Source organism: Elephantulus edwardii, unplaced genomic scaffold (assembly GCF_000299155.1).
Source record: "Elephantulus edwardii isolate Elephantulus edwardi_28Jun2011 unplaced genomic scaffold, EleEdw1.0 scaffold00131, whole genome shotgun sequence".
Classification (NCBI taxonomy): domain Eukaryota; kingdom Metazoa; phylum Chordata; class Mammalia; order Macroscelidea; family Macroscelididae; genus Elephantulus; species Elephantulus edwardii.
In genome coordinates this window covers 3,377,043-3,392,028 of record NW_006399881.1, presented here as the reverse complement: position 1 = coordinate 3,392,028, position 14,986 = coordinate 3,377,043, and the positions used below count along the sequence as shown (strand labels likewise).

The window sequence follows — 14,986 nt, the reverse complement described above, 5'->3', positions numbered from 1 at the left end:
TATCAGGAAAACCATGTATGTGTGAAAACTCTACACTCTCTGTAGGGCTTGGCCTGGTGTGGCGAAACCACAGAGTTTATAGAAGTATGAAAGAGGAGACGGGGAGATGAGGCTAGAGAGTAGCTTTAAGACCCAATCACTGCAGGACCACAATGCAGTGTCAAGATCATGAGGTTTTATGATTGAGAGTCAAAAGCTTTTGAGCAGAAAAATAAAAGATCTAAGAGACAGTGCAAAAGATGGGATGTAGCAGGACAATCCCTCAGAATACTAGGCTCTATACTGCTGTTGTGTACTGTCGAGTTGGAACCAACCTATGGCTGACCCTCCAGTAGGTTTTCAGAGACTGCCTATTCTCCCACAAGGCAGTTGGTGGCATCGAACACATGCCTTTGGGATTGCAGTGCAGCTTCTTGCCACTAGGCCACCAGAGGCTCTAGATAAGGGAGGATAAAAGGCTAGTATATAGAGAGAGCTTGAGAAAGAAAAGAAAGAGTATTCAAGAAGCACTTTATAGCCAGGCTGAAAATGAGTGAGACAGGGTTATCAAAGGGGACTCTGAGGTTGAGTGTGGAGGAAGAGGCGATACACCAAGACAGAACAATGAGGTGATTCCTCACCGGCTTATCATTACCGTTTCTGGAGCAAAAGAAGAAGAGTCCCTCTATAGTCCTACCTGAACAACGTCAATGCAGGCGTCCAAATAAATGCAGCCTTTGGATTCTTTTGAATTTCTTTCATCTTTATAGGAATTAAGAATATACGAACCATCAGGAAGCTGAGTTAGGTAAAAATATCGCCTCTTGAATACCTATGAAAGAAAAACCAATAATGATACCAGGATCACAAATGCACTACATTTGAACAATTTCTTCCACCTAAAGCCCTTAAATCACTAGGCACGTTTTGCTACCTGAAGAATCCTTAGACCACCCTGAGAAGCTATCAGGAATAACAATTACCCTCATTTTCCTCTAACTTAGAAAATCTGAAGCCCATGTATTTACCTGCCATTTAATGAAGCACTGAGAAAAGAACAAGAATTGCTTATTGTTGAAAATTTAATAAAGCATTTCTGTATCTGAATCACTTGCTATTTTCACTATATCATCCTTCATCCATTTCACTGCAAGGCATGGCTGGACTCTTCCACTTTCATTCACAGAATCACAAATACAAATTAAATATACATATATATATATACTCTTGTAAACAAAAATACATATATATTTCTTTAGAGACATACAAGTCCACATCCCTTTGTTATATATTCCCATTCCATCTTCACTATACTAGAACTCCATTTTTTAAAAAAAATTTTCAAAAAAAATTTTTTTCTTGCTTTAAAAAAAAATCTATTCTTATTTATAAAGTTTGAATACATTGTTTTTCACATAAGATCCTTCCCATTTCCTTCACCCTACCCACCCATCAAATTGTGCAACCCTATGATTTTGCAAATTGCTACTTAATTTGGGAGGGACTGTAGAGCAGTATTAAGAGTGAGCTAACTCAGTCCCACAAGGACAACTACTGTCTAAAACCATTAGTGTAGAATGAGTATGATGATCCAAGGTGGGAGGGAGGGTGGAAATAGCAGGGTGAGGCTGGGGGGTGTAGCGTGTTAATCATAGATAGGGTCCCACACTCATCTGAAAGTCTAGTTGGTAATGCACTCAGGGGAAACTCTCATGTCATTAGCTGTTTACCAGTGGTTGCTGAGTGGCCCAGAGTATTGAGACTGAAACCAGTAAGCAGAGGGAGATTGTGACATTCATTCACTCATTGGCAGTTAGAGACTCACATAGCTAAGGAACAGTCTGTTGTTAGACTTCAAAAGCAAAGATCACAGAAATGGAGAAAGGGGTGAGACTTCTGGGAACACTTGATTTGATCAGTCTGCTCCTCTACCCTCCTTTAAAACTAAAACTCTGAAGTCTGAAAGAGGCAAGACAGTGAGATTACACATTCTTTATGCTTCTGATTCCCACGTATCTTCCCTACGCACATGGAGCAAGTTGTGGCTGAGTGTCTACTGAAGGCAGAGATAGAGCTTATTCTAGCTGCAACTCCTCAGCATGATGAGCTTAAATCATTTTAAAATCAGAAGGGAAATAGTCTCTGAGTATTAAGGAAACATATTGCTATGCTTTTGCGTTTACACACAGATTTTTTTAAGATTAAAGCTAGCCATTTTCAATCACCCATTTTACTTTCTTGCAAGATTCCTGGCTATTCTGTTGTTAGATGCTATCGAGTCAAGTACAACTCAGAGTGACCCCTATGAACAGATCTGAAATCTTGTCCTATCTTGTGCCAACCTGCTCAAGTCCACTGCTGCAGTAACTGTGTCGATTCACCTGGCTGAGGGCTGTTCTCTCTCTCGTTGTGCCCTCATCTTTCCAAGCATGATGTTCTTCACCAAGGTAGTCTTTCTTAGCAACAGTGACTAATACATGTGAGGTGGTACTTCACCATCCTTGTCTCTAGGGAGCACTCTTGTTGCACCTTCTCCAAGAAATATCTGTTCATTTGGCAGTCATTTGGATATGTAATACCCTTCTCAAACAATAGAGTGCAAAGGTGTCAATTTATCTTCTGTCACCCTTATTCACTACCCAGATCTCAGATGCATAGCAAGAGACTGAAAAGACCACAGTCTGAATCAAGTGCCCTTTAATCCTCAAACTAACATCATTGTTCCTCAGTAACTTGGAGAAGTCCCAGACTGCAGATGTCTCCTGATCTCCTGGCTGCTAGTTGTTGTTGTTGTTGTTGTTGTTGTTATGTGCCATCCAGTCGCTTGCGACTCATAGCTAGTGCCCACTGTATTAATTGTGGATCCAAGTAACATGAAGTTGTTGACAGTTTCAATGTTTTCTCTGTACAGTATGATGTTGCCTATCAATCCAGCCCTGAGAACTTTAGTTTTCTTAACACCGAGATAACAATTCATATTGAAGGTTGCAGTGTTTGATCTCCTGCAGCAAGTGTTTCAAGTCTTCTTCACTTTCAGCAAGCAAGAATGTGTCTTATGCATAAGGAAGGTTATTGATGGCTATTTTAAGAACCTTCATTATGGGAAGTGTGTTTGTTGTTTGGCAAGAGTACTCTATTCTTACAAACTACTTAACTTCTGGCACAGTAAGTGAAACAGTAACAATTTCTTTATTCTTAGCATGAGTAAGCAAAAAAAAAAAAAAAAGACACATAGCAATGGGTGTTTCTTTTGAGGAAAGCCAGTAAGAAGAAATAGGGATGCTTGCAGTTATTTTTCACTTGGGTATGTATCACTGATTTTTTTTAAATGAATGACAAAACAATGTACCAACGTGAGGAACACCCTAACAGGTTAGACTGGTAAACGCTACAGCTTCTGTTTCAGGGAGTGGCCATGTGGGCTCTACATTATCAGAAAAAGAAAAGAAAAAAAAAAAGAGTTCAAGCAGAAAATACTGGCTTATTTTTCAATGTCAGCCAAACAAAGCTGACTGCATTATGATGCAAAGAGGTACCAAAACATACACACAACTTTTTTTCTTTTATTGTGATTTAAAAGTTTACAAAGCATCTCGGTTTCTGTGTGCGGCTGTTCATACACATTTTGCTTCATTATGTTAATTACAATACCTACAAATGTAAGAACACTTTCCCTACTTCCTCCTTGTAATTCTCATCTCCATTAATCCTTCTAGGCTACCCCCTTCCTGCCTTCAGGACTTTACCTTTGAGCAAATGCTACTTTTTCTCTGAGAAAGATAGGGAGATAGAGAGATTAGATAGATTGACCTTTTTTTCCTAGTCACACATATTTTGTTTTATAACATTTCCACCTCTACCTCCTCCCTCCATCTCCCCCCCGCCTTCGGTCTCCCCCATTCCATCAGTTATGATGCATGTCCTCTTCCAGAGTGTTAACTGCAACACATATACTGTGTATTCATTCATTAGTTTCAGGTTGATCTTCCCTTACCCTAATCCATTACAGAGCTCACTGTCTATTGCTGTTATCAACTCACAGCTGGACCCTCCAGGGGGTTTCCAGAGATTCTAAGTTTCATGGGTGGAGACTGCCCATCTTTCTTCAACAAAGCAGCTGGTGGATTCAAACCTCATGCCTTTGAGCTGGCGGTGCAAATCCTTACCCACCAAGCCACCAGAGGAATGAGTGTCTACCAGGTGTCACCAGAGTAGTTCACTGAGAGTGGTGCTGCTAACCCAAAGGTCTCACACACACACACACACACACACACACACACACACACACACAATGGCAGTTCAAATCCACCAGCTGCTCTAAGGGAGAAAGATGTGCAATCTCCTCCCGTGGAATTTACAACCTTGGCAACTCAGTGGAGGGTCAGCTATGAGCTGGTTCTGATACAACAGCAAGGAACATGTTTTATAAGACTGTCTATTGCTTAAAAAATTTTTTTGTTTAGACTGATATGTTTTTGAGGTTTATTTTGCATTTTCACCTACTTCATCCAGGATTTTCTACTGTGATCCCTTTGAGAAAGCTATCAGTGATAGTAGCTGGGTACCACCTAGTTCTTTCATTCTTGGGTATGTGGAAGTTGAGGCTGCATGAGTCATTCATTCTTTCAACTAATTATTTCAGTGCATCCTTCTTCTTTCATCTCATTTGTTCCAAACAGGGAAAAGAGAGACCAACAGGTGTTCATTAATTAAATGGCTCCTTTCAAGCTTTTGGGATTCTAGTTGCTACTCATCAAAGGAGGATGTTTACAAAGACAGAGGTGAAGGAAAACACCAAAATGGATGTCAGAAGAGACTGAAAAGTACACTAGAGTTGTCAAGAAGTCAGAACAAAGGGATGAGATGTTAAAGTAAAAAGAGGTGAACGGAAGATTTCAAAGGGCAGCTCAAGAAGACAAAGTATTAAAATGGAATGGGCAGAGACCTGGGATATTCAAATAGCCCAGGAAGTGCCAAAAGAACAGACGTGTCTTGCGGAAGGTGCTGCCAGAGTACCCCTTGAAAGCAAAGATGACGAAGCTCCATGTCACATATTTTGGGCATGCTGCTAGGAGAGGCTATTCCTGGGGGAGGGACATCGTGCTTGGGAAGGCAGAACGATGTGAAAAGAGTGGAAGACCCTCACCCAGGTGGACTGACACAGTGACTGTAGTGATGGGCTCAAGTGTGTCAGAGACTGTGAGGACGGCATAGGATAGGGGTAGGGCTCAGATCTGTTTTTCACACAGGCTCAGTGAGTCATAATCAATTCAATAGCATCTAACAACAATCAAGTAGGGTGTAGATCACTATTTTTTATGGAAGAAATTGTGCCAATTGATCTTGCTGTCCCTCAAGACTATGGTTCCAAGGCCCCAGAAGCAGTGATCTCTGGTTGTTTGATTATAATTAGGAGGTTTTATGAAGCATTATCCCTTGTTGGCTCTGCTACATACATGGTGCATTATATATCATCTGCCAAACATGAGTCGTGGGTGTAGTTCTTTTTACCTGTTTCTGTTTGTCTTGCCTGTCTGCCTCTGTATCTGCTATTGACTGCACCTCTTTTGTACTCCCCTGTGCCCTTCTTTTCTTTATTATGTAACTTCTCATAGCTCAATTTTTCATATCTTTCTTTATCAGAGCTATAATTAATCTAGATCAATATAAAAAAAAGAAAATGTTAACTGTAATCATGACCATTTCTTTTACTTGTTTTCATGAATGATTCACATCTCTTTTCAAAATGATGAGTTCAGAAGCCTTAACATTTTTTTGTTGTTGATTGCTGTCAAGTCGAGGTTGACTCGACTCATAGCAACTCTGTGAACAAAACACCTAATGCCTTTCCATAGCTATCGTTGTTTCTCCAAGTTCATAAAATTACGTACTGAGCTCATTTCAAATGAACAAGCATTTACACAGCATGCATATCATGCAGGCCATTATCTTCTAAACAGTTAGTATAATAAGTATTTATGAGAAAAATTAGAATGCATTTTCCAGACAGAAACTAAGAGGAAAAATCAAACCAGATAAGAATTTGAATTGTAACCAAATCCAAATAATCCATTTGCAAGCTCTATGGCTAGCAACAAAAGAGAGGGCTGAGGAATTTCTATTCCAAACACTGAGCATAACATTTTGTGGCGGGTAGTCAAATTATACTATGCTAATTTTGTTTCCATGTACAGCTGCCTCACCAAGCCAAGCCACTTTGTGGCAGCCACCACTTCCAATATTAGCAAAGCACATCATTACAATAGAGATGGAAAGGGATCTGAAATTACTGTAAATCACTTCCTCTAATATTGCAATTATGTCTAAATATGATACTGAGGTAGGTAGCTTATGAATCTGGGGAGGGTTCGTAGGAAAACAGAAGGAGCAGGTGGCTGGAAGTTTTACAGCACTGCTTTGCCTCTGGGCTCTCCTGCTAACCAGCAGTGAAATTGTCCTCATGACTGCTCCTCTCTGGGTGCGCCTCAGTTTCTTCAACATAACACTTTAGAATCAGGCCAGACAGTTAAGACCTTTTATTTATTTTTTTTTACGAAAATAATTTTCTAAAAATTAAGCAAATACTGCTAAAAAGGATACGTGATTAGGTATTATTGTCATGACATGGGTCCAGAACAAAGGCTGCACAGTGGAGTGGACTTGGGGGAAGGGATTGTATAACAATGAAAGAATTGTTTCTTTGACTTTTCAAAGAGAAAAGTGCAACAATGAATGAATGGAAATCCAAAGTCTTTGTAAAGTTTCATTAAAATTAACAATAATAATAAAGGAGGAGAAAGAAAACAATTTTTATTACAAATAACAATATATCATTGATTAACAGTAGAAGATGTTAGTTGGACATTTAAATGGGAAAATATCCTTATTAATGATAAACAGAGTGACACTGTACTTGATTTTGTTTGAAGAGATAAAATGGTATTTAAAAAAAAAATTAAGCAAATAATACAGCAGCCTTCCTAGATGGGGGACTACCACCCCCCTAACCAGTTCTTCCTAGCAAGAAGCATACTCTGTACACAAGATTCAGAACCAACTCATAAATGACCAGGCTTCCAGAGATGGTAAATCACATACCAGACTGCTCATCCCATCATTATCCCTTGAAGATGCTGGTGGATTTGAACCACCAGAGAGGCGTCACCTTTGGATCAGTAGCACAATTCTCCATGGACTACATCCCCAGAGCTCCCATGTATACATTATAGGGTATGTTTTAAAACGTTCTCTCTACAGAAATCAGACTATGGCCTAACATCACATCTAAGAGCTCTTCTCACTGTTATATTTTATGATGCATGTGGAGCTTCAACCTCTAGGAAGTGTTTATAATACCTCTTCTTTTTCCCCCTAAGGATAAAAAAAAAGCTATTCTAAATTTCTCAAATGGAACCAAAAGGGAAAATAAAATGTGATATGACTAGTCCATAAATCCATTCTCTCTTTTTCTTTTCAAAGAAATAGCTGACAAAATAAGAAGGTGTTATAAATACACTACCTAGTCTATTCATTTGGAGCTGGAACGGACTCATAGCTGACAATCCAGCATGTTTTCTGAGGCCGTAAATCACCTAAGAGGAGATGGGCCATCCTGTTCCCTGCAGAGGAGCTCGCACCTCTGGGTTAGCAGAGCAACTCCTTACCACTAAGCCACAAGGGCACCGTCCAAAAAGGAAAAGGTTCAATTTCTCAAACGGAACCCAAAGGGAAATTGAAAAACAAAAAAGCAAAACCACCATATCGCTAAGAGCTGAAAAAAAGATTTCCAAGATGTGATTAATCAATAAATACACTCTGTTTCCATTTCAAAGAGAGAGTTGATAAATCACTACTTGAAAAAATTTCCAAGATGTGATTAGTCAACAGATAACACTTGTTTCTTTCATTGCAGACAGAGTTGATAAAAATCACTGGATGGATTAGACGTACTATTTACCCCAAGTCCCTTGTGACAAACAGCTAATTCTTTAGAAGTTGGGGGTTTTTTAGGGATATGCAGCATTATCCAAACGTAATACAGCAGCAGACTAAGGGACTAAGAGCTCACTCCTATTCACCCAGGCAACTTAGAGGTTGGTAAGTTTTCCTCCAATCTTGATACTACATTCTTCCTTATATATTTTAGCTTCTCAAACTATTTGCTTACCATATACATTGAATAGGTATACTGAAAGGACACAACCCTAGCACACCTTTCCCGAGGTTTGTTGTTTTTTTTTTTATTTTGTTTTATTTAAACCATGCGGCATTCCCTTGTAATTTTCTTAAATAACTGCACCGTTATGGACACTGAACATTTTTGTTGTTCGGTTTAGGTCCAAAATTTTCTAACTACTGACTCTGAAGCAAAGTGTAGTAGGTGAATCTTCAGTATATCTTGCTCATAGCAGATGCACTGTTTTATTCAACTGATTTTACTATGATATTGGTACAGTAACTATGGCAATGGGGGTAGATGTACTGGAGTCAGTGAGGCTGCCTCAGGACAGGGCAGGCTTCAGAGCTGTTGTAGGAGTCACAGGCAACTTGACAGCACATAACAACAATGGTCCTCCTCAAACTTTCTACATCCCTCAATTGCCTGTGTGACTGAGTACACATACCTGATCCTGCCACTCAAGGTCCTCCCATAATCCTATTAATAATGCAGTAATAATTGCTCACATATCTGCGGAATGCTTACTGTGTTTCAGCCTCTGGCTAAATGCTTACCTCACACCACTTAATCCTGGGGTAGTACTGTTATCACTATCATGTTACTGTAGAGAAACTGAGGCCCAGAGTAATACCAAATAACCAACTTTATCTCATTCACATGCTCTATACAGAGTGCCTACCATACTTATCTTCTCCTTTCTGGTTGCCTTCCTTCAAGGTGGAGTCTTGAGTAAAGCAAATGGTTAGTAGGTGTGGCTTCTAACTAAAAGTTGGAAGGTTCAAATCTACCCAGAAGAGAACCTTGGGAGAAAAGCTTTGCAATCTGCTTCCAAAAGATCATAGTCCTTTAAAGCCCCACTGATCACAGTTTTACTGTGACATATATGGAATTGCCAGGAGTTGGAATTGACTCAACAGGCAATTGGTATCGAGCCCACCTCCTTCAGGAAATCTTCTCTGTTGGGAGGTCACAATGGTGTGGACTCACTCATATAATACTTGGTGTCTGCATCATCTTTAAATAACTATTTTTACTGTGTTATTAGCTACTCAAATAGAGTTTAAGCTTCACATCTTATTCTTCTCTCTACTCTCAATAAAATTACCTCCTTGTACTAATAAGGTAATCGAGATATATATATATAGATATATATATATAGTGATTAATTGATTCCAATAATATCTGACACACAGGAAACACCCAGTAAATGATTTTTAAAGAGCGATCAGTAACCAAGGAAAAACATAAAGACCAAATTAGTGAGAAACCCATTAAATAAGTGTAATGCATTGGCCCAAGTCTTCTGAGAGACATCCACAGTTTGTTGTGATGCACACAGTCAAATGCTTCTGCACAGTCAATGAAACACAGATAGACATTCCTATGGTATTTCCTGCTGTCAGCCAAGATCCAACATTGGTTATCATGTCCCTAGTGCCACAGCCTCTTCTAAACCCAACCTGCACATGTGGCAGTTCTCTGCTGATGTGTTTGCTCCAGTCATTTTTGGATCATTTTCAGAAGGATCTTGCTTGCATATTGGAAGGTTGGAAGGACAGTGGAAGACAGGAAGATCCTGGATGAGATGGATTGATTCCACGGCTATGGTAATGGGGGGGTGGTGGCAGAGATGATGGAATTGGCTCAGGACAGAGCAGGGTTCAGAGCTGTTGTACACAGGTTCGCTATGAGTCACAAGTGACTTGATGGCACATTACAGAAACAATGTACACTGGTTAACCCTGAGAGTATAGTAAATGTCAGAAGAAAATAAGGCAAAGATATCCAAAATAAAAGATGTTTTCTCTCTCTTCCTTTTGCTTGAATAAACATAGTGACCTTGGTCTTACAGCAATTATTTTAATAGCAACTGTACTTTAGGTAGAATTCTCTTTTTATCTGTTGTTCTCCCACACAAAGCAAAGCGGGATGGGAAATCCCTCCCATAACAGTCGTATGGTGGGAGGACTTTGGACTCTAAATTAACAAAATATCTCCCTTTTGTGCAAAAATACGATAAAGAAATATATAAATGGACACACTTTCATGTAAATATACACACACTTGACAAGCCAGCAGTAGTGTGTCAAGCTGTTGAACTTGCTATGTTGATAACATACTAAGTCACTTTAACATTTAATTGCTGAGAATGGGAAGGAGGAAACTAGAGGAATGTATCCATACTGAGCCAAGAAGAGGCATGAAGGTGGGTGTCCTAAGGGTTAGCCAAGAATCTGTACAGTTTTGCTGTTATGGTTTTAATGAAAAACTATGCTTTACAAAAATATAAAAACACCCCCACAATCACAACCTTCCCTATTCCATATATCATTATATTTCTTAGGAAAACCAGCTCTAAATATGAGATGAAGGTCATGTTCAACATCAGAGTTATCTTGTCTACCTTAAAATCTTTCACCAAATATGGAAAGAAGTAGAAGACAGCAGAGGTCTCTAGCAGCTACTCCAGAAAAGACAGCAAGTAAATGCTTAGGTTTCTCTTCAGATTGGACTTTCTGTTCAAGGAATCATTTATTCTCAAGGATATCTTATACTTCCAATACTTCAAACACTGAAGGAGATTGCCCATTCTATATATATTTTTTATTTTTATATATAGTTGATGTTTATTCAACATAATATTTTAAACTCGGGACTCAAAACTGTCCCCAAGAGGAAACAACTTGATTTAATAACCCATCATAAAAATGGACTTAAAATTGTTTTAATGTTTACTGTCGTGAGAATACACACAGAACACACATCAATTCAACAATGTCTACATATACATTTCAGAGTCATTCCACACATTCTTCCTATTGTATAAAAATTCTCATTCTCATTTTCTGGAGTCGTTCTTTCCTTATTATTATTAACAAATTATTTCCAGATCAATTTGATTTTATGTAGATATTTTTGTTACTGCAATAAAAATTTATAAGACAAATTGAGTTTTTCATTCAACTATTCATATACTTTCCTTTTATGACGCTAACTACAATATCCCAATGTAACAACATTCTGGTTCTTTCTATGATTTTCATTTCCATTCACCCTTTTATCCTTCTTCTTTCTGGGCAAATGCTGTCCTTTTGATCATGTATAAGTGTCCTAAGGACAGAGTCACTATACCAAAAGGAATTGGAAGACACAGAAGAATTTCATGAAACATATGATCAAGAGGTAAAGGTGATGAAGGAGGAAGTTCTGTCTGCTCTGAAGGAGATGGCAAAAAACTAGGTAGGGCCCGGGAATTAATGGAATACTAATCGACATATTTCAACAAACAGATGCTGTGCTGGACGTGCTCACCAGATTGTACAAAGAAATCTGGAAGACAGCTATGTAGCCAGCTGACTAGAAGAGATTCATATGTGTCCCCATTCCAAAAAAAGATCAAGAGTGTGGATATTATCAAACACTATCACTGATCACACACACAAGCAAAATCTTACCGAAGATTATCCAAAAACAACTGGTACTAACAGAAACAGAGAACTACCAGAAATATAGGTTGGGTTTAGAAGAGGCCTTAGCACAAGAAACATCTTAACTGAAAGCAGAGAGTAGCAGAGGCATGTCTATCTGTGTTTTGTTGACTGCGAAAATGCATTTGACTGTGGATCACAATAAATTGTGGCTAACCTTGAAAAGAGTGGGAATCCCAGAACACTTGATTGTGCTCATGTGAAAACTATACTTGGCCCAGGAAGCAGTCCTCAGAGCAGAGCAAGTAAACACTGCATGGTTTAAAATCAGGAAAGGATTGTGTCAGGGATGCATCCTGTCTCCATACCTTTTCAATCTGTATGTGGAATAGATCATTCGAGAGGCTGGACTTTATAAGAAGGAATGTGGCAACAACTTTCTTTATGCAGATGACACAACCTTGCCTGGCAAAACTGAAGAGAATATGAAGCATTTGCTGCAGAAGGTCAAGGATAGTAGTCTTCAATATGGATTGAAACTCAACATCAAGAAGACAAAGATTTCTCTGTAAATGTTCATTAAAATTAATTAAAAAAAATTTTTAAAGAGGAAAAAAGAAAAAGAAGACAAAGATTCCACCACTGGGCCAGTTGGGAGCACAATGGATGGAGAAGAGACTGAGGTTGATAACACTTAGAGCTTCCTTGGCTCCACAATCAACACTCTTGGCCCCATCAGTCAGGAAATCAAAAGACGAATTGCACTGGGAAAATCTGCTGTCAGGGACCCCTCCAGAGTACTGAGAAGCAATCATGTCAGTCTAGAGACTTAAGGTGTACCTGATTTACACCATGGTCTTTGTAATTACTTGTTATGCATCAGAGAGCTGAACAATGACTAGGGATGAAATGATGCCTTTGATTTGTGGTGCTGGAGAAGAGTATTGAACACATCATGGACTGCCAAGATAACAAACAGGTCTCTGGACAGAGTGAACCCAGGCTGTTTCTTGGAAGCAATGATTGTGAAGCTCCATCTCACATATTTTGGGCACACGGCCAGGAGGGACCAGTCTCTGGAGAAAGACATCATGCTTTGAAAGGTAGAGAGACAGCATAGGAGGAAGACCCCCAGATGAGATAAACTGAGTCAGTGACTGGGGGTCTTCCTCTCTTTTGCGAACCCTCCATTTTTCCAAGCTTGATGTGTCCTTTGAAGGAACAGCTTCTCCTAGCAAGATGCCCAAAGTATGACAGAAGGAGCTTCACTCTTTCCAAGATCTACCTGTTTGTTCTTTTGACAGTGCATGGGGCTGTCTTCTCCAACACCACGACTCAAAGGCATCTTTATTCACTGCCTAGTTTGCAGATGAATAGCAAGTGACTGAAAAGACTGGGGTCTGAATCATGCACATTTTAGTCTTCAGACTGACATCATGGATCTTCAATATTTTGGAGAGGTCCCTGACAACAGACTTGCCCAATGGAGTAGGTTTCTTGATGTCAAGACTGCTGGTACCAAGGATGTTGATTGTTGATTCAAGTAAGATTAAATCACTGGCAACTTCAATCCTTTCTCCATCTACCATGCTGCTATCTACTGACTCAGTGCTGAGGATTTTGTCTTCTAGATGTTGAGATGTAATCCATATAGAAGGGGTGACTCTACTGCAAGGGAGAGGATCATATCAATTCGTCCTGCTTCACAACTGAATTGGCTCAGGAATATGGTAAAGGCTAAACCTAAAAGTGGGGAGATCAGTTGATCCAGTTCTTAAAGGCAAAAGTAGAAGCACTGATACTGAATATATGAGCCATTTTGAAAGGAAGTCTGTACATTAATTTTTAATATGTTTCAGTAATTTCCCCCTTTATTGTTGTTGTTAGGTGTTGTTGAGTCGAGTAAGACTCATAGCAACCCTATGAACAACAGATCTGAACCCTGCCCTATCCTCCGCCATCCTCACACTTGCTGACACTGCAGCCCAATGCAGCAGTCACTGTATCAATCCGCCTGGCTGGGGGTCGTCTTCTTTGCTGACCCTCCACTTTTCCCAGCATGATGACCCTCCTAAGGAACAGCCCCTCCCAGCAACATGCCCAAAGTATGTGAAGTGATGCCTCATCATTTTTGCCTCCAAAGAGCAGCACTCTGGCTCTACCCTCTCCAAGACATATGTGTTTGTTCTCCTGGCCAGTTAAGATGGGTAAAAAGGGGAGGGTTCAAGTCTTGAAGAGAAGAATATCAAGAGTCTTCTAATAAAATGGGAAGCAGGTTAAAATGAGCTACTTATTACTGACGTAATTTTTCTCATATTGGTGACAACTGTACTCTTCTTCAATCTGTTGTCCCCTGCTTGCTAGGACTTATAGTCTGGACTACTGGGAAGCTAGGAAAACTTTAGAAATTTGACACTGCAGTGCCAGAGCTTGAAGAGTTGAGTGTGTATGTGGGGGAACCTTTTAATGGAAAATCCAAGCTATCATATACCCAGCAAACTCAAAACCAAACTGCCATAGGTCCTAAGTATTAATCGTGACTCAGAGAAAACACCCTATAGAATCTATGATTTTTCCCCCCCCTTTATTTTTATCTGAGTTTCCCTCTTACACAATGGTTTGGCAGTGACCTACAGATCTCTTTGGAATTGATGATGTTGTTAGGTGCCATGCAGTGAATTTCTACTTCTCACAGCAACTGTCTTAAGCTAAGTTGTTTAGAGAAGCAAAGCCCCAGAAATAGGTACCTTTCCATTGAGTTTCTGAGGCTGTAAGTGACACAGGAGGAGGTTAACGATCTTTCTCCCAAGGAAACACTAGTGGATTTGAACCACCAAAGAGGTGGCACCGCTGGGTTAGCAGTGCACCTCCCTATAGACTACAGCACCAGAGCTCCATATACAATGAACATTATAATTCTGTGTGTGTGTGTGTGTATAGAGTGTTAGATATATATAGTTATAGTTATCTATATATCTATATTATAATATATATCACTGCAAGAACCTATGGTGATGAAAGAGGAAGTTCAAATTGCTCTGAAGGAATTGGCAAAAAGCAAGGCTCCAGGAATTGACTGCATACCAATTGACATATTTCAACAGACACTGGCCTGGACGCGCTCACTAAGTTGTGCCAAGAAATCTGGAGAACAGCCAGCTGGCCAACTGACTGGAAAAGATCAATATTTTTCCCATCCCAAAGAAAGGTGACCCAACAGAGTGTGGAAATTATCGAACAATATCACTGATATCACATACAAACAAAATTCTGCTGAAGATTATCCAAAAACGTTTGGAACAATATGTCAACAGAGAACTGCCAGATGTGTAGGCTGGATTTAGAAGAGGTTGTGGTACTAGGGATATTATAGCTAATGTTAGATGGATCTTAGCAGAAA

At 39.5% G+C, this 14,986-nt stretch overlaps 1 protein-coding gene across 1 annotated transcript in view; it reads right to left on the bottom strand.

Moving 5' to 3' along the window:
- The window catches only part of DOCK11 (dedicator of cytokinesis 11), a 241,697-nt gene that overhangs the window by 138,426 nt on the left and 88,285 nt on the right, over positions 1-14,986 (bottom strand). The window contains exon 7 of the mRNA XM_006893767.1: positions 677-811. Within this exon, the coding sequence (XP_006893829.1) occupies positions 677-811 (135 nt within the window). The remainder of the gene's footprint in view (positions 1-676; positions 812-14,986) is intronic.